At 35.4% G+C, this 26,267-nt stretch overlaps 1 protein-coding gene and 1 long non-coding RNA gene across 4 annotated transcripts in view; one reads left to right on the top strand and one right to left on the bottom strand.

Annotated features, from left to right (window-relative positions):
* Nucleotides 1-26,267, bottom strand: part of RFX7 (regulatory factor X7) — a 99,014-nt gene that overhangs the window by 39,041 nt on the left and 33,706 nt on the right. For all 3 annotated transcript variants that reach the window (XM_074327710.1, XM_019732267.2, XM_019732266.2), the window contains exon 3: nt 17,871-17,904. In XM_074327710.1, coding sequence (XP_074183811.1) covers nt 17,871-17,904 — 34 coding nt within the window. The remainder of the gene's footprint in view (nt 1-17,870; nt 17,905-26,267) is intronic.
* Nucleotides 1,152-9,198, top strand: LOC141570355 (uncharacterized). The gene is made up of 4 exons (XR_012494354.1): nt 1,152-1,277; nt 6,443-6,598; nt 7,634-7,786; nt 8,357-9,198. It is a non-coding gene; the product is annotated as an uncharacterized LOC141570355 (long non-coding RNA).

Raw genomic sequence — 26,267 nt, 5'->3', positions numbered from 1 at the left:
TATATTATATTATATTATACCCGGTAAGATCAAGTCTTATATTAATTTTTCCTCCGAAAGACGCATTAGAGCTGATAGTCTGGCTGGGTCTTATTTTTGGGGATACACGGTATTATTTTTATTTCCAGAAGCAGCAGAAACTCTCCTGTTGAGATTTATAAACACCTTTCAAGAACTGTCCTCGTTAACAAGGACTGAGTTCTGATGAAACATGACTAACAGGGTATCTTAATTAGTTCTTTAAACTTTACTTTTCAAACTTGTACCAGAAAAAGGTTTTACAATTTTATTATATTTAAATTTGTATTTAGAACAGTCAGCTTAAAATCCAGAAACCTAAATTCTCCAGTTTGATTATTTGTTAAGTTACCATGTACAGAGCCAAATATATACACTCATAGAATAATCATACTTGACTTTGATTTGGTAAACTAGAAAACCAAAACATGAAAAAAAATTCTAATCTTCCTTCCCCTTAGGTGACACTGATTCAGGAGTAGTTCCTAAAGGCTTCTTTCTTCACCAGAGTCACTGACAGAAGGATTAAAAGGGGGAAGATAGAACCCTATTCTATAGCCTTTTTAAAATTTATGGAAATGTCAACATACGTGATATTGTATTTTCTCAGGCCCCAGAAGTTGTGAAAGCTGTCCTCCCACAGGACTGAATAAGGAAGATAGAGAAAAGGTCAAGGAATGAAGACTGTTTTTCAATGATGTTGCTGAGAATTCTTAATTTTCGGTTTTCTAACTTGCTATGAGAACCATGATGTGTGTGTGTGTGTGTGTGTATGTGTGATTTTCTTTTGAGAGCTACCTACTGCAAGCAATGTAAAGGGAAATTGTTTTTCTACTCTCAGTTCTAGAAAACATAAATCAAATGGGAAGAGTAATTTTTATTGTACTTATATTATTGTGAGGATTACTCTATTTATAAACCTACTGAATTAGATGTCAAATGAAATGATTTAATTTTCTGTTTGAAATGTTCTGCTCTGAGATAAGGAATATGTGATCTGAGTTCATCTGAAAGATGTCAGTTACTAAGGGATAGTTAAGGAAAATAAAGCAAGGCTAACAAGCAAACTTCAGCAAAACTCAAAATCTGTTTCTCACTTTCTTCTTACTAATTCTGCTGGGTGACCTCACGATCATCTGAAAACAACAAACAAAAAACCCCTTTCAACTTGCCTGAACGACAATCAATCCTAGAGGAATTCTGACTTCAAGAAGCCCAAAGGGGCTGCAGTGTAAGCACTGGAAAATTCACACCCCAAGGTACATATATGTAAGGTATTTCTCAGTAGATTATGTGTGTATTAATTAGGAAGGTTCTGCACAAAAAAATTAGAAATAGATTAAATTATAAAAGAAAAAAGTTAAAGAGCATGCCGAGGACATTGATTGCATCTAAACAGTGGTCATCACCCCCCCACCCCCCACCCCCAGTCTAGGCTTAATAATAAAAAAGGAAGGTGAATCTCTGAAACTGAAGTAATGCATAACATGTAGCAAGTATCATGGCTATAAGTACATAAGTGCCCAAATGACTAAAAACCAAATAAAATGCTGAGACAAGGGCATATGTGTTGTTAAAGTACTCCTACAGCAAGGTACTAGGGTCTAAATAGGCAGAGGGTACATAAACCATAGATTCAAGTCCTTTTGAGATAGGGAGGACACATCTGTCCATAGTTAAACCCTACAAAAAATGACCATCATGGGATGATGACATACTATTTCTCTGGATCACTTCAGGTTATTGTCAATGTTTCTGTACTCTGTCTGAAAAGACCCTAGGGTCCCACTAGTAGTTGGTGGAGAGGGTGGGGGCACTAGAAAGAATAATAAGGTTTATCTAGATCATTCTAGTCACTGTGGTTTTAACGTTTTTCCAGCATGGAAAGAAAGGATGGTCCCTGAGAGCCCAGCTACTATTGTATTCTCAAAAAAATTACATTTCTAATTGAGTCTTCAAAATTACAAAGCTACACCCTCAACAAAGTAGGCCATGGAGAGGAAAAGTCAGTTGTTTAATTCCTGTCTGCTCCTGGTAAACTGTACTCCTTTTTCCCTTAGTCTACTTTTGCGTAACTTTGAAATGACTTAAAATGCAAAGTTAGAATAACTAGAAGACTGTAAGAATTTGTTTTCTATCAGAGCACATTTTCATGTATTATGTCATTCTTTGGATATAAATATATTAATGAAAACTGAGTTTCTTTCAGGTATTGGTAAGAGATTGCCATTGTAGTCTTTCCTGCTCCTCTTTGCGACAATTAAAATGAATTTGAAAGCTAGTTGACAATGATTAGGGTATTTTTGAATCATTATGAAACAGAAAAGTTACCAGAACTCATGATTTGGGCCTTAGTGGCCATGTAGAGTTTAGCCCCCTTGAATGGAACGAACAGAAAACACTATCTATATGTCCTCCCATACTAAGAGAGAATAAAATAACTCATGTGCTTCATGTATTTTTAAAAAGAGTTTAAAAGAAATCCTCCAAATGGCATGGCTTTATACAGATTATTTCTTTTTGGGCTACTCAAAACACAAAACAAAACCACCTATTTAAATCTAGCCCTTTCGTCAAGTTTTTCCCCCCCAAGTAATTCTACACAAAAATGCTCTTTTGGAAGTTAGTGATTTCTTCTCCACCAAGTAACTGAAAGGAAAAAGTCAGGTTCTGAGATAGGTCTTTCCTAACGGTAACCCCAGTGCAACATCAAGACACCCCCTATCTTCTATTTTAACAATAAACCTTTTTCAGGCCATAATGATTTTTAATTCGATATCCCAAACAAAATTTTCAGTTTCAATCAAGTCTGGGTCAGTAAGGTGACCTTGGTCATCATTCAGCATTCATTGTGACAAGAATTTGAGGTGACAAAGCATGCTTTCTCCCATAAAGGGGAAAGACAGGAAGTCCTTTCAAAGATTGTATACACCTCATATATGCCCCTTCAATGACATATTATATACCTCTGGAGGGCAGGAGAGGAGGTATGCTTCTTGTTAAGAATTACTCCTTGAGCAAGTTACTCAAATTTATGTATATCTGGGAATGTGTCATCTATCTTAGAAAGTTCCACTCGAATAATACTGGTCTAGTTCTCAGGAAGCAGACAGTCTATACCCTAATGTTTCACGTATCTTTTAGTTCCCATCCAATCACTTCAGCAGTAAGCACATTAAAAGAATTGGCTTCTAACTTAAAATGTTAATCATGGGATAGACTTGAAAAGTTTAAAAATTAAATGAGACCATTCATTCACTCATCCAGCATGGAGTATCTATTATGCTTTAGGCATGACCTTACATTTTAGTAACGAGAAGACAGTAAACAAAAACTAATATATATATATATATTACATGATGATGATAAATGCCAGGAAGAAAAAGTGTTGGAAGGGGCTACAATTTAGAGTGGTCAGGGAAGGTTTCACTGGGCATTAAGAAGATAAAATGTTTTGTACAATGGCTAACCAGTAGGAAAGACTCTCAAAAGAGTTACCATTATTGTTTCCTCTACCTTACTTTGGCTTTCTATTGCATGACTGGCTGTTGTAATGGCCAGCCAGGGCAGGAATTGATAGTAAAAAGAGGTCACATTTGTAAGAAACAAAAATAGAGGCTGTCTTCTCATTCTCTGCCCTCGTGAATACTATGGTAGCTCCTCCAATCCTGTAAAGAACGGCTCTCAGAAGAACTTTGCCCCAAAAGAATCTCACACAGAGGCCACAAACTTAAATGCCATGTAGGTAATGCAAATGATTAAAGTAGATTACAGGTAACGGAAATGTCTATGTTGGGGAGCTAAACACATGGCAAGAACTGAGAAGATTGGAGCACACATCAAGTTTGAAAGGGGTATCTGCTATGTAGGTCCAGACAGTTGCTGTCATGTAGAAATAAGGACCCCGTGTCCTAAGTTTTCAAGGGAAACCAGGCACTTAATTTTTTCTGTGAACTTTCCTGATTTTGAAATTTCAATTTTTAAATAAGCCAACCAATTCAAAATTTTTAAAATGTCAGTGTAAGCCAAACAAACACCTCTGTGGAACAGATCTAGTCTGTGGGTCTCCAGTTTAGCTCCCCCGGTCTACAGGGTCATGGGCTGAGTCCTTCTAGGTAGAATGTTTGATTCCCTTGACCGGGCCTGCTTATTATCATCATCCAGTCTTTATCTGAACAACTACAGGTTTTAATGTCCAGGATCTCTGGAAGATATAGTACTTAGATTCAGAGCAAGCCATAAGAATAAGATGCCCGATGCCAAGATGAAAAACTAGAAAGGTTATACTCAGAGTACTCTCTATTGTAGTGTTCCAGATATGAGTCTGGTGAGAATCCAGGAACTGCTGAACTTCCACAAAGATATCCATGATAAATGAATAGACTTTCTACAAGAACAGATGGCTTGCCCTGCCCACTTTCCCCTTACCTGTTCCTAACCAACTTATTACTATGCTAAACAGAATTTTTCAAATGGGGTAGTTAGTACCTCTGTTGTGATTCTCTCTTCAGGTTTTAGATTTTGTAATGGACAATTCATGTGTGCCCAGAAAGTTGGTTCTTAAGGTTTATTTAATAATAAGGCTTTGGTGCCCACTAAAGAAGGAAAATTTTTAGAGACTATCGCTTAAGCTGTTAATTTTTGTTCGTTTTCCTAAGGAGGACAAACACTATTCCAGTAGAGGTAGGAATAAAGAGCAGAGGCCCTGAAGGATTACTTAATCAGTACTCAGTACCTAAGATACACTGACTATGGATTAAGTACGATTTCACCCTGTCCAGTTTTGTACTGTATTCCCTTTGTAAATGAAAAAAGGGGTTCTGTGGCGAGTAACTGCACAGGGTGATCTGATCATAAATTCCTAAATGGGCAGGTAGGTCATGGTGGGTAGTCATGCCCCAGGCATATAACTTTTTAGTAAAACATTTATCTTTGCCTTAAGCGAGGCTTGTCCATTGTTTCTGTGCATCTAAGTTAACAAGCCTTTGAAATGCCTCTTTCAGACCCCTGAGAAGTGTAACCACCCTCAAGAGAGCATATAATCTTGTTATCTATCCTAAAATCCAATATCAGGCTTACTTTCTCACACCTCATGTGATCTTCCTTAGTTCCCTCCTTAATTTCAAATGCATAAAAAAAGCTGCAAAACTTATTTTCTGGGGCATATGAGATCTTGTTCCCCCGCATATGTCGTCAGTTTGGCTCAAATACACTCTTATAAAAATTCTCTACAGTTTTGGATGTTTCTTACGTGGACACCTCGCAAGAGGATCCTACTGAGAAGAATGTTCCCCCGACCGAGGGAACCCACCTCACTACTGAATAATCTGATGATGGCAGCTGTCACCTAGTTTCAGGTTTCTCTAGCCCTCCGGAAGGACCAGGCTTTCTGGCAACTTCACATCACTTTCAATTTCTCCCTCCTAATGATAATCCTAGGAAGTCCTCCTTTGGTCAACTCTCACAAATAAAACCTATTCCAGGAGAGCTGACTTAGGTCAGGAAGCCCCTAACTCATCTGTGACAAGGAACTCATTAGACAGGTTCAATTTTTGCCCAGCTGAGTTTCTGTGGCTTTTGAGGTGCACAACGAAGCATGCTCTGTAAAGCAGTTGTTTTATTAGGCTCTGCTGAGTCACCAAAAAGGCCAGGACTGCATTGTTTAAACCTAGAAGTAGCTGCTTGTACATAAGAGTCCTCTCTTAGAACGCTGGTCAGCTAGCGAGTCCTGAAAGTAAAGCAGTACATACTCTTCCTGGGAGGTTTAAAATATGGACTTAAAAGGATTTAAAATACTCAGCCTCCCTTATTCCTGGTTTTAAGCCTTTTATCTCTCCAGCTGATTGGGGAAATAAGTAAACAAAGATTGTCTACTCTTATCTCTATGATCTCACTAGGATTGTTGTTGAATTGCCTAGTCCACTGAGACAAAAATATTTTATTTCTTGCTTTCAACTGATTTCCTGACAAAGCTCAATGTTATTTGTTTTAATGTTTACATATGGTCATTTCCCCCTCTTTTAACTGTTAGTCGTTCAAATAATTCCAAAGCAGAACTAATCCATTTAGGTAATCTGAATATTAGAACTGGTGGGAAGATTGCTTCCTGGTGGTATACACACCTAGAAGACAGTAATATAAATAGGAAGTTCTCAGTATCCTGGTAGTTCTGAATGGTAACATGTGGGAAATAATTTCTCTATTCCAGAACTTGCCCTATAGATTTTACCCATCACTTCCCAAATAATAGGCCCTAGACCACCAGTTTCATGAAAAGTTTTACGAGGGGAAAAAAGTTTGGAATACATTGAATACTTGTTAAGTTTCATGATATACAGCTGCATATTAATAATAGCTCTAAGACACATTTTATTTCAGACTTCATGAAACATATTTGACTTTTGGCATTTTTTTTTTTTTTTAGCATAACATGAACAGTCTATGGAATTATTCTTCCAAGGACAACACTGGACTATTATTTCCCATCTTCCTGTAGTTGATGCCCACCAAACCAGGCCTTTTCTACGCCAAACATTTAGGATTTTTTCTCTCATATTTTAGGCCTTGCTACAGCTTTCAGGTAAGTTCAATTTAACTGAACTTATGAGGACTAGTTAATACAGATTGAACAACTTTCACACTCTGCTGGGGTCTAGCTAATCCTCTGGTGTTGGATATATCAAGGGTAAGATTTTGCCTTGACTACAAAATAGGTTAGGAAAAATATATTTGGATCAGCTTTACAAATGTATACTGATACTATAAACGTAAAATTGTTACAACTTATGAGAAATTTAAGACATGCTGGTTATTATTAAAATTAAGTAAAAATCAACTCTTTATTGCAAAAACACTAACAAAAAAACTTTATTTACAATTATGCTATGACAAATATTTTCATTGTCTTTACTGATATAAAGCAGGCAAAGTGTGAGGCTTTAAAAATAGCAGAGATACATTATATTTTTTCACTTCTAGTATATTTCAGAGTGCCATAATTCTTCACAACTGTAATCAATTTGAATAACTAAAATTATTTTAGCTATAATATTTTGTTTTAGTGAGCATACTACGAGTTTTTTAAATGGCATTCAAACAACCTGCTTGCAAAAAAGAGACTGTATTTAGAATTACTGATTACTAAAATTCTGTAAGATAATGAGGCCAGCTTTTAATTTTTTCATTTCTGATCTATTTTCAAGGTGAAAAATTACTTTCAAGAACATTTCCTTGATTATAAAAAGTAGAATTAAAAAAAATTCATGTAGAAGCTCATATTTCAGACACTTTAAAAATAATAATATAGTTTATCTTAGTTTTTAAAAAGCCTGGGCTCTGGAGTGAGACTATCAGGATTAAAAGTCTAATTCTACCAATTAGCAAGTTTTATGACCTTGGGTAAGTTACTTAACCTGTCGGAGCCTGCTCCTTCATCTATAAACTGAGGATGGTAACAGATTAACCTCATTGTAAATTATGAGAACTGAATGGTGAAATATGTAAATACTTGTCTGGCACATAATAAACACTCAATAAATGCTAATAATAATAACAAATACAAAGAAACTGTTTAGAGGATATTATGTATATATTATGCATTCTTTTTAATAATTAGTTTGTGAAGAATCATTCAGCATTTACTGAGTGTCTTCCATGGACCATATGCTGTGCTAAGCACTGGAGATACAAAGACCATGAAGGACTGCTCTTACTTCCAAAAGCTTACTTTGGAGAAGACAAATTAATCTGGTGATTAGCATGCTATATGGTAAGAGCTTTAATAGGGGTACTGAGCTTTAATGGGGTGCATGACAGCAGGGGCCCTTAACATGAGAAGGTATGGCATATAAGTTGGATTCATACATCTATTGCTAAACACCTTCTTCTTTGTCTTCCTCTGGTATAGAAGATAGAAAATGCAATACTCTATGTTCTAGTTTCCCTTGCAGCTAGGGGTACCCAAATGACATTGCTCTAGAGGTTGAAGTTCCTGAGGTGGGTTTTCAGAATAAAGTAGGTGTCATGAAAATGCAGACAGAGCTTCCCTAGAAGAAAGTCCTTTTGCCCTTTCTCCCTTCTTCATGCCTCAGCACTTGGACAGAAGGCAAGTAAGTGCAGCAGCCATCAATGATCAAACAGGACAAAAGATAACACAGCCAAAAAGCAAGAGTGTAGGACTCTGGTGGCACTGCTGAATTATTGCACCATTTCCTGAATGCCTAACTTTGAACTTACTGGATGATACAGACTCTTATTTCTTTAAGCCACCGATAGCTGGCGTTTTCTTTTATCTGCAGCTGAATGCATTCCTAGTACATAAATTAATATTTCTGACTAGGTTTTTGAGCTGAGTCCAAAGGGAGTAGGAGTTATCCAAGGGAAGAAATCTGACAAGGGCACCGCTGGCAGAGCATCTACACGGGGGATCATGGAGTGCTGATACTGGCACCTGCTCGACAATATGCGCCTCTGGCTTCCTGGATGGCTCTGGCCAGGTGATTCCCAGCCTTCTCCATCTCCCACTCCCATGTTTCAGAGATTCAATCTCTCCCCTCAGTGATTACACATAGTGAGCATTCATTATTAAATGGTAAGTTCTGGGATCAACATAAAATGTGTTCCTTAACTAATGTTTAGCCTTCTAGAAACATAAATTTATGACAATTAAGCCAATTAGATCCACATGATCAATTTACACAGGCAATGCCGTCAACTGAAGCTACCATGTACACTGTATTTACACTAGTTATTTAATAAGCACAACTCCTTTTTGATCTATGATCCCTTTCCTTTTTTTACAGAACTAAACTAGGTTAAAACTATCCAAAGGCAGACAGTAATGGCAATCATGGCAGGGGCAAAGATTCACATGCAGGCCGGCTCCATTCTGCAGCCTGCGCTCTGGGCCATTCTGCTGCACTGCTTCAGCCCCTGAGTTCCTGGCCTCCGGGTCCCACTACACTCGCTCAGATCCTTCCTGAATCTATTCAATACGTTTTAGTTCCCCATTTGGGCTCTGAGGATGCGAATAGGGAGATTCAGGCTGGTTAATACTTAGTAGGAGAAAGTGTAAGGAAGGGGCATACCTAAGCTGAGTAGAACAGAAAAAAAGGGAAGAAAGCCAAAAAAGAAAATAAATGTTCTTTCCCTCTAAAGGAAATGTGACAGGTTTCTATTCTTACCGGCAAACTGTAAAGTAATTCCAAAAAATAAATTCAAATATTTTAACAAATGAATGGTCTCTAAAAGGCCTAAAATGAAGGAGGCAACAAACACTTCTTTATATTTTAAATTGCAATCTATTTAACAATTGATTCATTAGTTTCTACTCATTCACACATTCAATATTTATTGATCATTCTCATGTGCCTCTGGCATATTCCAATGAATATGTTCTTACACACAAGAAGCAATAAAAATGCTAATTATAATTATCATAGAGGTGACTACATAATACAAATAAAAAATAAAGGTAAATACAGGATATTATGGGCCGGAAGATGGATCAAACTCAGACCTCAGAAATCAGAGACAGATTAAACTCATTGGCAAATTATGAAAACTGAATGGAGAATTATGTAAAACACGTGTCTGGCACATGGTAATAATACTCCAGAGGTGACGATACCCTAAGATGAATCTTAAAATAGAACTAGGTATGTTCCCTCTCCCCCCCAAAAAGGGGCATAGTGTAGGCCACTAGATCAGAGTTTCTTAACTTCAACACTACTGACAATTTTGGGCTGAGAAGTCTGTTATGGGTGATGTCCTGAGCTTTGTAGGATGTTTAAACAGAATCCTTGGCCTCTACCCACTTGATGCTGGTAGCACGTCTTCAGTGTGAAAACTTAAAATGTCTCTGGATATTGTCACATGTCTCCCGGAGGGCAAAACCGCCTCTGGTTGAGAACCACTGTTCTAAACCTACGCTATCCAAAATGGTTGCTCCTAGCCACATGTCGTTATTGAACTTCAAATTAATTCAAGTTATATACAATTAAAAGTTCAGTTCCTCAGTCATACTAGCCACATTTAAAGTGCCCAATTGCTACCGGTGGTTAGTGGCTACCACATGGAATAGTGCATAGAGAACACATTTCTAACCACAGAACGTTCTAACAGACAATGCTGGACAATGTTCTAGACTGAGAGAATATATCTTCTCTTCTCTTAACTCCACCACTACTCACTACAGTTTGCAGATAGCTTGTGGAGGGAGTGGGTAAAGATGAACTAAATAAGAAAAGTAAGACCTGAGCATGAAGGGTCTTCAGTGCCTTAAGAGAGAACATCAGGGAGCCAGTGAAAGGTTTTAGGGCCAGGGTGTGAAATAAACAGATTCACATTTTATACACATGATTGTGAGGGTACTATGGAGAATGGAATGAAAGTGGAGAAACTTGAAGCAGAAAAACAGTTGCAGATTTCCAACAAGTATGGTGATCCAGATCAAGGAGCAGCAGTAGGGATGGACAGAAATGGAGCAATTAAGGAGACGGATTTGACGGGACTTGGTTTATGACTAAATGTGAGGTAAGTTGAGGAAGAGGGTGAAGTCAAAAATGACCACCAGGTTTTTAGGTTGAAGGAGCGAGTACATTCACTAATGTACTACGGGAGAAAGAACACTGGCTCTCCAAGATGTTCATGTCCTAATCCTCGAATCCCCAGAACCTATGAATCTGGTGCCTTACATAGAAAACGGACTTTGCAGATGTGAGTACATTAAGGACCCTGAGATAGGGGAGATTACCCAGTAGGCCCAATGAAATCACAAGTGTCCTGATAAGAGGGAAGCTGAGGGAGATCTGACTACAAAAAAAGAAGTGTCAGAGTGATGCAGTGTAAGACTCCAGCAGTCACTGCTGGTGTTGAAGACGTAGGCAGCTACTAAAAGCTAGAAAGGCAAGGAAACAGAATCTCCCCTCAAGCCCCCAAAAGGAACACAGCCCTGCTGACACCTTCATTTTGTCCTAGTGAGACCCCTGTCAGACCGCTGACCTACAGAATTAAAAGATAATAAATATGTGTTGTTTTAAGCCATGAAGTTTATGGTAATTTGTTATAGCATCATCAATAGGAAACTAACACAGATAGGTTCAGAATTTGCAGTATGATACAATTGAGATTGGTTCCAAAAAAAGGTGAGCTTGAAGTGTCTATGGGACATCCAAGTAAAGCTGGTCAATTAATAAATAGATGGATATATAGGTCTGGAGTTTAAGTTGGGGATGTATAATTAGGAGTCATCAGTATATTGAGAGCAATTGAAACCATCAAAGTAGATGAGATCACCATAGGCAAATACAGACAGAATGCAGCAGACTTAGGTAGAGGAAGAGGCCCTTAAAGAAAACTGGGGAGGAACAGCCTAAGATGTTCTTTCATTCAGGAAAACCAGAATGGAGTGGCATCTAAGGAATTAAAAGAATGAGAATGTACTAAACCAGGGGTTAAAGGGATGATGGTCAACAGAGTCAACCCAAAAAGCATTGTCAAGTTAGGAACTGGGATTGTCCATTATAATTTATCAGTAAGAGGTCATGGTATCCTCAATAAACAAAGTTTCAGAAGAGAGGTTAATGCTAGAAAACTTATTACTGGGGTTGAAGACTGAATGGAAGGTGAAACATGAGACATGAGTTCCATCAACACTTTTTATTAAACTGACTTTCTTCTTTCAAAAGAAGAAAACGGTAGCTAGAGAAGCATTGCAGGAAGTATTTTTTTTATAGATGGGGAAAAATTAAGCCTTTAACTATTACCGGGAAAAGGCCAATAGAAAATGAGAGAATAAAACCCAAGAGAAAGAGAATAAACAAAGTGAATCTGAGCCAGGAAGAGATGGGATCCAGAGTTCACAAAGAGAGCCACCAACCTTCAGACAGGCAGAAAGATATTTCTTCTGTTGGGAGACAAGGGAAGGATGGCAAAAACAGGTTACAGAAGTGAACAACTATTGAGCTGGGAATAAGAACTAGCGTTGATGCTGTGGAATACCTATACTGGATCTTTCTATTTTCTCAAGTAGGAGGTAGTATCATCTGCTGACAGAGGAAAAAAGAAGATATGGGTTTAAGCTCTTTAGTTAAATAAATTTGAAACAGTTTTGGTGGAGAATAGTGGGAAATAACTCATTAGGAAACAAAGAGGGTTGAAAGAGCCTGTACAACATTTTACTGAATCCTTAAAAATTGCTATTAATGGACCTCTGCATGTGGCCACACTGAATGTAGTACCTCATACTAAAGCAACTCTCCCAGCTTCAACTAGTAAAAACCTGAACGAAATACACGCAGCAACTGTTTTCAGAAATTGGATAACAGAGAGCACAGAACTGTTGTATCTCAGAGAAAAGAAACAAATGAGATGATTCCATCTAAAGGCAACCTCTGAACTGTGGGACAGGGAGGGAGAATCCAAGCAGAGCAGGGCAGTAGATGAGCTTAAACAGACAGAGACGGGTGTTTGAGAAGGAACAAAAGGAAGGAAGGTAAAGCAGTAACTTCAAAATCTACACAAATTCTTATGTACAACTGGAATCTCCTGCTGAATTTTCAATGTGTGTGGGTAGAGGAAAACTCCAAGAGGCTGGACAAAGTACTACCAGGGAACTGTAACTAGCAGTGACACGTTCAAGTTCTAATCACACAGAATTGAGAGATGTCAGTAAACACCCAAGGAATGTAGCATAGACGCCAGAGAGGTAACATTTTAATATGAAAGCTAAAATAACTTTAGAGTAAATGTCATTCTAGACCTGTCCCAACAAGGCGTAAACACAGCCTCAAAAGGATCAAACTGATCTAAGAGTAATTAGCTGATGGCCAAAGAAAACGTCAATACACTTTAAAGGTTGAGAACAGAGTCATCACTCTAAACAAACATACACTAAATTAAAAATTAGTAGACATGCAAAGAAGTAGAAAAACATGACTTGTAATTGCAACAAAAAATAATCAATCAATAAAAAAAACCCTTAGAATATAATTACCAAACAAGCACTTCAAAACAGGGATTATAAACATGCCTAAGGGTTTAAAGAGGAAAAAATAGAGAATATAAAAAAGAACCAGGTGGAATTTCTAGAACTGGAAAAAATAAAAATAAAAATCTAAAATGGGTAATTCATGGAATGAGATTTATAGCAGATTAGACACTCCAGCAGATTACAGACTTGAAAACAAATAAATAAAAATATCCTAAATGAAGCAAAAAGAACAAATATAGCCTTACTGACCTGTAGGAAAATACTGAGGAGTGTAACACATGAGTCCTAGAATGGGGGGATGGAGGTGGTGAAAAAGAGTATTTGAATGGTTGGAAAGTTTTGAAAACTGATGAAAAAATACAAACCCATAGGTTTGAGGAAACTCAATGAACTTCAAGCAGGACAAAACAACAACAAAAATATACTAAGGCTGTTATAGTGAAATTTCTGAAAACTACTAATAAATAATCTTAAAAGAAGCCAGAGGAGAAAAAAATGAATGCATCACAATAGTCCTCCCTTATCTGCAGGGGATACATTCCAAGATCCCCAGGGATGCCTGAAACTACAGATAGCACTGAACCTTATACATACTATGTTTTTTCCTATACATAAATACATACCTATGATAAACTTTAATTTAAAAATTAAGCATAGTAAGAGATTATCAACAATAAAATTAAACAATGATAACAATATACTATAATAAAAGCTTTCTGAATGTGGTCTCTTTCTCTCCTTCTCAAAATATCTTATTGTGCTGTACTCACCTTGTCACTTAAAGGAAGTACTTTGTGACTTCTCTTTGGCACATCAAAGTTGCCAGCATTACTATTCTTGTGCTCTGGGGCCATTATTACCTAAAATAAGGGTTACCTGAACACAAGCACTACAATGCCAAAACAGTTCATATGATAGCCAATATGGCTATAAAGTGACTAACCAGCAGGAAGCCTATACAGCATGGATGTGCTGGACGAAAGGACGAGCCATGTCTTGGGTGGGACAAAGCAGGACAACAAGAGAGCTCATTATGCTACTCAGAAGAGCACACAATTTAAAACTTATGAATTGTTTATTTCTGGAATTTTCCACTTAATATTTTCGGACCTTTGCTGACCACAGGTAACAGAAACTGCGGAAAGCAAAACCATGGGTAAGGGCGGTTTACTGTCTCTACAAGGAAACAAGATATGAATAACTACAAACTTCTCAATGAAGACTATGTAGGCCAGAAGAAATGCATCACCACTACTAAAATGTTGAAAGAAAAACTATCTAGAATTCTATAGCCAGTGAAAATACTCTTTGTAAATGAAAGGAAATTAAAGACCTCTTATACTACAAGGAGATAAATATAAAAATGATATACATACATCAACTATACAGGTAATCACAAGACAAAGCTTGTCAGACCAGATAAGACACAAGCATACGATGTCAATAACAATAAAACATGAACTACAAAGATCCAAATTGCTTAAAAGTAAAAGAATGGAAAAAGATATACCAGGCAAACAAATGCTAATTATAAGAAAGATGGAGGGGCTATGGTAGTTACCAGACAAAGCAGACTACAAAGCAAAGAACATTAACAGATAAAAATGGAAATATCATAATAAAAGAATCAATTCATAAATAAGACATAATAATAAATATTTACCCTAATAATAGCTTCAATGCATGAAGCAAAACCTGACAGGATCAGAGAGAAACAAGGAAAAAAAAAAACCCCTCACAATCGCAAATAAGAGATTTTAGCATCCCTCTCAGTAATAGAAATAACAAGGAAAAAGGAAATCGGTAAGGCTAAATTACGTCTTAAAAAACAATAGCCAACTGGACCTAACTGATAATATAAAGAACATTTCATTGGTTGACAGTAAAACATACATTCTTTTCAAGTACATATGAAACACTCAATAAGATATCACATAAACTCAACTATTTGGAAATTGATATTTATATCTATATCTACCTATCTACCTATATCTATATATATCTACATATGTGTGTTCCATGGGTACATGAGAATACACACACACACACACACACACACACACACGTTCCATGGGTAGAAGAATAAATCAGAATGGAAAATAGAAAAAAATTTAATTGAATAATGAAAACACAACATAAAATTATGGGATGTAGCTAAACCAGCTTACAGGAAAATTTATAGCATTAAATGCTTGCAACAGAAAAACAAGTTCAATGTTTCTTTATTAAGGAGCTAGAAAAATGAGAGTAAATTGAAGCCAAGGTAAACAGTAGAAAATAAACAATATATATTAGGGAAGAAAGAAACAAAATGGAAAATTGACACAAACAAGAGAGAAAAATCAGAAGCCAAAACTTGATATACAAAGAAAGACCAATAAAATGATTAAACCTCTACCTAAACTGATCAAGAAAAAGGAAAGCAGATACAAATGGCCCTTGTTAGGAATGAGAGAGAATTGTTACAGATCCTACAGACAGTCAAGGATAATGAAGTATTATGAACAACATTACACCAATAAATTCAGTTATACAGCAGAAATGAAAAAATTCCTTGAAAGACACAAATACTAAAACTACATTAAGAAGAAACAGAAGCACTTAATAGCCCTATAAATTCTTTCCCACAGTTGGTTTCACTAGTGAAATCCATCCAAACATTAAAACAATTTAAAATAATTCCTTCCAAAAATAAAGAAAAACACTTCTAAACTAATTACATAATAATGCCAACATTATCCAGATATCAAAAAATAGAAAGACATTACAAAAAAAAAACAAAAACAGATCTAAAGCCCTAATTAACACAGATGAGCCTTTAACAAAATTGCAAACCCAATGTAGCAATATATAAATGCATAATGCAACATACAGAAGTATAATTAATGTGGAGTTTGTAACAGGAATGCAAAGATGGTTTACTTTTTAAAAATTAGTGTAATTTACCACGTTAATAACAAGGAAGTATTATACCATGTGATTATTTTGATATGCGGAAAATCATTTGATAAAATCCAACGTGTTTAAGATAAAAACCCCTTAGCAAAATAGGAACAGAAGGGAACATGCTCAACTTGGGAAGAGCATCTATGGAAAGATATGCTAACATATTGTAAAATGAATAAATGAATAATTTCCCCCTAAGATTGACAACAAAGGAAGGGAGTCCACTCTCACCATTTCTATTCAACATGGTCCTGGAGGTCTTAGCAGTGTCATAAGGTGAGAAAAATAATTAAATAGACATTTAGACTGAAATGGAATTAAGCTTTTCTTTATTCATGTGCAATATGAATGATTAGGTAGAAAATCCAAAGGACTCGCCATATAAACTACTAGATCTAACATGTGAACTTAGTAAGTGTGTAGACTACAAAGTCAATATAAATATTAAGCTGTAAAACATCGGAAAACATTTTTAAATGCCATTCAGGCCAAAAAATCTTAAAATATTTAGGAATAATTTAAGCAAAATAGATACAAAACCTATACACAGAAAGCCACAAAACACTGCTGAGAGAAATTATAGAAAACCAACTAATATAGAGATATATCATGCTCATGGATTAGAAGACTTGTAATTAAGATGTGGACTGCCCCCAAATTGATGTATAAATTCATTATAATGCCAATCAAAATCTCCGTCACCACCTTCTGAGGTCTTAATAGCACTTGAATATATTTTGACAACAGATTGAATTTCTGGAGAGCAAGGGAATATCTTTTTTATTTTGTATTTGTACACCTCGCATTGCTAGACAGGAGGTGTTCAATAATTTTTTTTTTAATTAAATACAACAGCATCTGTATTTTCATTTGTAAAAGAGGTAACAAGATTACCTACTTCATAGGGTTATTGTAACCAAAAAAATTTTTAAAAGATGACTGAGCGAAACGGGATAGCATCCTCATTAACATCCACTCACAACTATTAGATTAGAAAAGCATGGGAGAACTGATCAAATTACCTCTTCTCTGAACTACTTAATAAGCTAATCAGATATCAGACACTACAGACCCTCTCTCCCCGCCACACATACAAAAGTGAGCTTACACAGAATACCCAAACACGAATAAGAAAGTTCTGATGTCACAAGTAGAGAAAGAGGACTAACTATAATGACAGTTGGGGGAATCTAACAGTAGAGTCACTGAATGTTCTAGAGCCTAGAGAATATTCCATCAGCAGAGATTTCATGAAAGAAGTCAGTAGTATTCCAGCAGCCCTAGGAACTGCATGGCTCTTTCCTCACATGTTTAAGAGAAGACCTACGGAACTACAAATACAATCTAAATTTAAACTATTATGATGCCTTTAATGCCTGAAGGCCAGCAATCCAAACATGAAAAGTATACTATAGCAACAAAAACTAACCCAAGAAGCATTTTAAAAAGCTTTCATTTAAACAAATTCTTAGAGTTCTAGAAGTATAACCTAAACTTAAACTGTTATTGTTGCTTTAATTCCTCAAGTCTAGAACCCAAATATGAAAAAAATATGCCATCACAACAAAACTAATCCATCAAACATCTTAAATCTTATCTTTAAACAAATTCTTTGGAGTTATTAGGACAGAAAAATAAACATCCACTTTATTAAATGTTTAAGTGATCTTTAGTAAAAGCTAGTAAGTTTCAAAAACATGCAATTACCTCAGATTGTGATTTCATTACTGATAAGATAAAGGAATGTAGATACCTTATAGCCAGTTCACTCCTAGGGCTGTAATTAAATGTCAAGTTTTATTCACTAAAACTGGATTAGATTTAAAATAAACATTTACTCAAGAACAATATATTTTTATATAGTGGGGAAAGTCTTTAATCTTAAGAGAATTTTAAGATTAGTTATTTTACTTACCAGAATGCAGTCCACTTTAGATTGTACAGTTTTGCTGAAAGAAAAAGAAAGCTGAGTTATTAAGATAAATTTATTAAATATTTCAAATATTCTCAAACAGGGTAATTGGTCTTCCCTACTATGAAAACAGTAAGTAAAACTCCTTAAAATCAGGCGTCATATCCTAAAACTGTATTTTTTCACAAAGCAAAACAAAAATCTATTTCCCATTCACTGTACTAAAGTCAATCCCAAAACATGATCAGAATATTTTCTGAATTCACTGCTGCAATCAACCTGTTGTTACTCTGTATCATTAGATCACGTTCTGAATAAATACGTTTTTAATGATATATAAAAGTGTAGATGTATTATCATACTTAGAGATAGGATACAGAGTTTACATTGAATTGCGATATTTACTGTATGTATGCCACTATGGACAATAATTTGTTTAGCATTTAAAAGCCACAATGGTGTAATGTTATCTGTAGTTCTAAAGACTTGTTATAAGGCAGATTCTCCTGCCCTCTCTCTCATGTACAGCCGCCCGCGCGCGCGCGCGCGCGCGCACACACACACACACACACCCAGGAAAGGGTTCCCTAGACATAAAAGTAATAATCAAGATGAACTAATATGGTAATAAATTGGAGGGAAATAGTATTTTTACAAATCAACCCACTATATATCAATTTAACTGAGCTGTTTAATATAAGTAAACCATTAATATATAACACAAATGAAGCCAGTATAAAACTGAACTATTTGGGTTTTGTTGTAACACAGTAAAGTGAAAATGCAATGAAATCATGCAAAAGTCCAGAAATAGTTTATACACAATCTTTAAAATATGTTACAAACCAAATTATCTTCCATAAAGGTTTAGAGACACATAAATGTCAAAAAAGTGGTTATTTACCTTTGCATGTAGCTAGAATAAATAAAAACCAGCATTTAAATCTCATTTCAGTTAATGCAATCAAAAACCTCAAAACTTTACAACTGTACTTAGATTTCAAATTTCATTTTTTAAAGAGCAAAGTAAGACTCAATTAAGTTCAATTGCAAAGTTCAGAATGACTAAAAGGAACAAGGTAAATCTAGGGAAGAGGAACTGAAATCCTCTCCTCAGAATCCCACAAAATATTTTCAGAGGTTTTTAAATTTTGGGGGATTATCTGTATAGCTTATCACTCATTAATAGCTAAGGTGCACTATTTTTCTCTCTTAGTAACTCTCAGTTTCCCTGAGATAGAGTGCTCTATCAATTTAGAAATTCTGCTAAAAAGTAACGTATCAAGAATCCAACCACTTCTCACCACCTGGGTCTAAACTACCACCATTTCCTGTCTAAAGTGTTACAATAACCTTCTAACTGGTCTCCCTGCTTCTCTGTCTTTATCCCACCACCACCAAGCCTGGGCTATTCTCAATGACGCAGGCAGAGTGATTCTTTGCCCAAACCACGGAAGTCCTTTGCTCCCCAGTCTTTAACATGGCCAACAAAGCCCTGCACGGTCCTCTGCTATCTTTTTAATTTCACCTCACTAGTCAACTCATTTATTCAGTTCCTGTCACACTGGCCTCTCCAGGCAGGGGCGGGGCCTTTGTACTGGCTTTTTCTGTCAGCGGCTGAGACTCTTCTCCCATATAACATGTGTTTGTTCCATTTTCTTTGTGGCTTTGCTATATGTTCTCTTTCACTGACAGTTCTTCCCTGACTTCCCCATATAAAACACTCTCTATCCCTTTTACCCTGCTTTACTGTTCATTGCTGTACTCATCACCTGTCATTTTATATTTTTATTAATTTATATGTTTACCAGCTATCTTCCTTGAGTAGAATTTAAACTCCATGAAAGAAAGCTCTGTCTGTTTTGCTCACTGCTGTATTATCATCTGGCACATGTTGGGTGTTCAATAAAATCTGCTATATGAATAAATGACAAAAAAACACACTCAGTCCCCTGTATGAAGAAAACTCTTTAGAAAGACCATTTAAGAAAGGAATTTAAGAGAAATTAATATGAAACTGAAAATGTGATTATTTTTTAAACCATAGATCTAAATATATTCCTCTTCTACCAAAAATGGACTGCTCTACGGGATATCTAAAAAGATGACTATGTCTCCCTATCACAAACAACTTGGCAAATCTCTAAAAAGCATATATAAAAGACAACTTTTTAAACAATAAACTTATAAAGTAAAAGGAAAGCACTTCTCAGTGAGATATGAACTTGACAATCACTTAATCTAGTCCTTTGATATTTTTGTACTTCATACTTAATATAAACCTAACAGAAGGATAGAGATGAAGTTCCCTTTGTTCTTCTGTCTAGTCCCATTCCCCTCCCTATGCTCCCAGACAACCATCATTATTAATCTGATGTGTCGCCTTCCCAGTTGATATTTCAATATTTGTATTAGGTATACAAATATCTATAAGCATTATATTCTGTTGATCAGTGAAGCTTTAAATGTTTGTATAAATGCCATTACAATGTATATCTTTTGCAATTGTCTTCATTCAACATCGTTTTTGAGATCTATCCATATTGATACATAGGTTAAGTTCATTCACTTTAACTGCGGAAAAGTATTTCATTGAATTAATATATCAAATTTATTCATCCATTCCTCTATTCAAAGTCAGATACACACTTTCCAGTTTTTCTACAAATGATGTGTCAATACATGTCTTCTGGTATACATATGAAAAATTTCTCAGTTATAAATCTAGAACTCAATTTTCTGGGGCTCATGGATGTATCTTTTCAATTTTATTATATATTACCAAATTTATCTCCCAAATACTTGTATCCATTTATACTTCCATAAGCAGTAGATAATAGTCCTTATTTTCCTATAACCTTACGCAAATATATATATGCATGTCATTTATACATGATATATAAAATGCATATATTAAAAACTTGCCATTCTGAAACATACGAAACTTTTAAAAATTCTGTTATTTTCCCAATTACTATCAATGCTGTGTATGTTTTCACCCACTTATTGGCCATATGGGTTTTCTCCTCCATAAATTGTTTATTCATAACCTTTGCTCATTTTTAAGTGGAGTTGACTGTTTCTTATTAAATTATAGTAGTTATTTATGTATTCTGGATACTAACCCTTTGTTACTTATACTTTAACTTTGTTAAGGATATCTTACTAAATGTTAGTAATAATATTTACTGAAGTTTAAGTTTTTGATTGAGTCTAATTTATTTCTTCATTTATGACTTCTGTTTTATCTTAAGAAACCCTATCTAGCTAAGGTGTCATATTCTTTATTTCATTCTAAAATTTTTAAAGTTAGCTTTTTAAAATTTTGATCTTTATTCTAATTAGAATTTGTTCTTATGTATGACATGGCCATATACATACATACATACATACATACATACATATTATATATATATATGTATTTTCTATCAGGCAAGTCAATTGTTTCCTATTTTATTATGCTAAGTTTCCATGTGTACTTGAATCTGTTTCTGGCTTTTTCTCTGTTTTATTATTAATCTACTTGTCTATCCCTGAGCCAACACCACACTTGGAATTTATTAGTGCGTAGAAAAATTAAGTCTAGTTATTTGATTGCATGACCCTCCTTGACCATTTTCAGAACAGTCTTGATAATTCTTGGACCTTTAATTTTCCAGGTGAGTTTTTCAGTTGTTCCAAGTCCATAAATGTCCTGCTAAGATTCATATTGAACTGTACTGATGTTATAGATTGAACCAGGGGAATCGATTTATAATTTGGATTTATTTTTGTTTGTCCTTATAAATGTCTTATAACTATCTCTATACCTTTTATTAGAAAGAGTCCTAAGTAGCTTATAAATGGTATTGTAAACTGTATCCTTTTCTTCCTATGATTCAAACTGGTTTCTGCTGATGTGTAGAAAAACTATTCGTTTTCTAGTGCTGACTTTATATCCAGTGGTCTTCCTGAACTCTTTTAGTTCTACTGGTATGCAGAGTCTCCTGTCAGTAATAAGTGCACTTACAATTAATGGAAATATTTTTCTTTCTAACCTTTTACCTCTTCCTCCATGACCCTTTTTCTTATTTAATTAGTTTGGCTAAAATCCTTTGTCTAATGGTGAAGAGTAGCAGTGATCCTTGTTCTGTTTCCAAGCTTTGTTTCAAAATTTTAATATGATATATAGTAATATTCCATTTAGTGGGTGTTTTACAATTTTAAAATATTAAAATAGTCCTTGGAATATTGGATGCTTTGATTGACTCAATTAAAATAAAATAATGCTTCCATATGGTAACGTTCTGCTTTGGATAATGACAAGGTAAGTTACATTGGAGTAACCTTCCCATACATACGTAACAATTATAAACTATGGACAAAATATAAAAACAAACAAGGTGAAAGAGAGCAACTAAAAGCAGGTAGCAACTGGAGGGAATTCATCCTTGAAAGCAGCTGCACTGAGTAGGAGTTGTAGTAGTTACAAGGCAGTTGCCTGAGGGCACTTAACCCTGGCAGCAACCATCACTCAGGACTGAAGAGAATCTCTGTCTTGCCAGAAAAGGAGCCAGAGGACAAAGTCTGGGGTTACCAGAGCCACTGTAAAGTCAAAGATGAAATCCCAGAAAGGTAGGTGCCACAGAATTTCTGTATAAACTATACTCAAATATTTGGATGATCTTTGTTTGGAGAAGACTCCAAAGTTTCCAGCAAAAAGCAACAGCTGGAAAAGGGAAAGATCTGAGTTGAGACTTCTGCTGCTGCCTATTACAGCAAAGATAATGTTGGGATTTTGAATCCAGCCATGTTAACTGTCTACCAGGACAAAGAAATAATAATAATACTAAATCAACACTCATCAGAGAAAAATAACAGAATCCAAAGTCTACAATATATCACACACAATGTCCATGACACAAGCAAAATCCACCAGAATGAATAAACAGAAAAAAAGAGACCCAGAGTCAAGAAAAAAAGCAGCTCATAGAAATCAAATCCTAAATGATCTATCTAGATGTCAGAATAAGCAGACAAGGACTTCAGCAAATATTATACATATGTTCCAGGCATTTGAAGGAAACTATGATTACAATAAATGTACACATGGGAGAAATCTCAGCTAAGAAATGGAAGCATGAAATGAAAAACAAAAAACAAAAGATATTCTAAAACTAAAAAGTACATCTGAATTTTAAAAATTCATTGAGTTACCTTAACAGGAAATCAGATACAGCAGAAAAATGGTCACTAAACTGGAAAATAAGTCAATACATCTTACTGAATCTAAAGAAGAAAGAAAAAAATATTCAAAAGAATAAGCAGAGCTTCAGAGATTTGTAGTACGATACCAAGTCGTCTAACTGTACGACTGGAGAGGAGAGATAATGAGGAAGAAAAATTAATGACAAATGGCCAGAATTTCCCCATATTTTATGAAAAACTCAAACTTACATATCCAAGAAGCTCAGCAAACTCCAAGCAGGAAAATTATAAAGAAAAACACACAAAGATGTAACATAGTCAAAAGGATGAAAAGACAAAGATGAAAAGCAAATCTTCAGGAAGCCAGAGTAAAATAACATTATATGCAGTAAAAAGGTGGTATGAATGATAGCTGACTTCTATTTAGTCAACTGATTTGTAACAGAGGTACCAAAGCAATTCAAGAGATAAAGGAAAACCCTTTCAACAAAGGTTGATGGAATAACTGAATGTATCTATAAACAAATGAACATACCTCATTCTGTAAAAAAAATTTGAGTTGGATCATAAATTAACCATAAGAGCTTAAATCATAAAGTGCCTAGGAGAAATCATAGGAGAATATCATGACCTGAGAATATACAAAGATATCTTGGGGTACAGAAGCAATAACTTTAAAAATAAATAAATAAATAAGCCTCCATCAAAATCAAAATCAACTTCTATTCATAAAGAGACATCAAATAAGAAAATAAACAGGCCACCAATAAAAAGAAAACATTTACAAAACATACCTGGGAAAAGACTTATGCCCAGAATATATAATGAATTCTTACAACTCAATAATAAAGACAGGTAACCCAATTAATAAATATGCAAATAACTGGAATAGATAATTCACAAAGGATATACAAATGTTCAATAACCACATGAGATGTTCAACATCATTAGTCATCAAGGAAATGCAAATCAAAATCACAATGATATGCTATTATATACTAATAGGATGGTTACAATTGAAAGCACCAAAAAGTTGGCAAGAATTTGGAACTGCACCTGTCATACACTTTTGGTGGAAATGTAACAGGTGGACATGTAATGCTTTGCAAAAATTTAGTAGTTAAATATAAACCTATAATTTAAAACAACAATTCTGCTCCTAGGTATTTATCCAAAAGAAATGAAACTATGTCCACAAAACAAGACTTATATTAAGAATGTTTACAGAATCTTTAATCATAATAGCCCCAAACTGGAAACAATCCAAATGACAGTCAATATAAAAATGCATAAAAACGTGGTATATTCATAGAACGGAATACTGCTCAGCAGTATAAAAAAAACCCCAACTCTGATATGTAGAAGAATATAGATGAATCTAATGTACATTATACTGAACCAAAGATACCACCAAGAGAGGTTCATTCTGTACAACTCCATTTACATGAAGTTCTAGAATAGGCAAAATTAATCTATGGTGAAAGAAAAATTAGAAAAAGTGGCTGTCTCGGGATGGGGTGGAGGTTAAGTAGGAAACAGCATCCAGGGCCTCTGTGATATACTGCTCACTTCCCCTTTTCCAGAAAGGACTTGATCCTCCAGCTGCTGAAAGTGCTTTCAGCAGAAAGCCCTCATTTGTCAGCCCCCTAATGGGATTGCCTATGCTGAAGAAAACTTCACTTCCCAAAGTCACATCTCCCAGGGACAGCCCACAGCCAGAGGCTGATCACCTTGTGGGAATAAAGGCCCAGCTCCCTGTCTCAACTTGGGGCAACTCGGATGGGTCATCCCAAATTCAGAACTCTGCAGTTTTGCAGTTTAACTTTCGCTCTGCTTCCATTCCTTCCACAGACGCGAATAAGGTGGTTCCCAAAATAGGATTCCTGGACTAGCACCACCTGCGACTAGTTAGAAATGCAAACTTATGGGCCCCACTCCGTACCTACAGAATCAGAAGGCAGAAGGCCCATCACCAGCAAAAAGTGTTCTATCAAGCTTTTTGTGCCTCACTCTTAAATATACTCAGATGGGTATACAATTACTGTGTGTCCCCGAAAATAAGACCTAGCTGGACCATCAGCTCTAATGCGTCTTTTGGAGCAAAAATTAAGACCAGGTCTTATTTAATATAAGACCGGGTCTAATATTAATATAGTATATAATATAATATAATTAATATAATATAATACCAGGTATAACAATATAATACCGGGTCTCATATTAATTTTTGCTCCAAAAGACGCAGCAGAGCTGATGGTCTAGATCTTACTTTCGGGGAAACACGGTAAGACAGAATATTCCCCCTTTTTAAACAAAGGGTATGGGGGCGGCCGGTTGGCTCAGTTGGTTAGAGAGCGATGCTCTTAACAACAAGGTTGCCGGTTGGATCCCGACATGGGCCAGCGTGAGCTGCACCCTCCACAACTAGATTGAAACAACTACTTGACTTGGAGCTAATGGGTCCTGGAAAAACACACTTAAAATAAATGAAAGTTAAAAAAATAAAGTAAAAGGAGGGTGCGAAATCCCTACTAGAAAAAAATTTTAAATCCTCACAAAGGTAAAAAACAAAGAAAGAAAGAAATTGGGTACTATACATATTAAAAAAGACTTTTAATATTTCCAGAGAGCTAAAAAATGATGACTTAGAAATGAAAACTATCAGGCTGGGTATTTTCTGGTTGCTGTTTCATATCCACTTCCCACCCTTGCATTGTATTTATATGGCTCTTTCCATGCTGGTATCCAGTGGGCCAATATTAGTCACTGGAAGGAGATTAAAAAACACACCAAACAAACAAGAGATAAGAAGTATTTATTCCACTTGGCTTTCTGACAGACAATGAGTTAGTGGTTGGGGAACTGTGGTTCTTAGCAAGACTTGTAAGACCTTTATAACTCATTAAACTACGAGCATCTAAAACTACCAATCAAAAATTAAAGTTAAATATGTAAAAATTTAAATTAAAAATTTAAAGTTATCAAACAGGATAATGAGATTATCTACGGATACATTTGGAATATATGTGGAATTAACTTATATTTTAACCACTACTTCAACTAGCTAAGTTTAAAAAAACTTTTTCAGCAGCAGGAAAAATATGCACAAAATACACTCACCACTCAATAATAAATAACTAATGTACATTTGACTATGCATTTTTAAAAAGGTAGATAATATTTGACTTTTTAATAGTTCGTTGTTTAAATGTT

The sequence above is a fragment of the Rhinolophus sinicus genome, linkage group LG03, assembly GCF_036562045.2.
Source record: "Rhinolophus sinicus isolate RSC01 linkage group LG03, ASM3656204v1, whole genome shotgun sequence".
NCBI classification, from domain to species: Eukaryota; Metazoa; Chordata; class Mammalia; order Chiroptera; family Rhinolophidae; genus Rhinolophus; species Rhinolophus sinicus.
The sequence above is the reverse complement of the archived record's forward strand: the minus strand, read 5'-3'. Positions and strand labels throughout refer to the sequence as shown.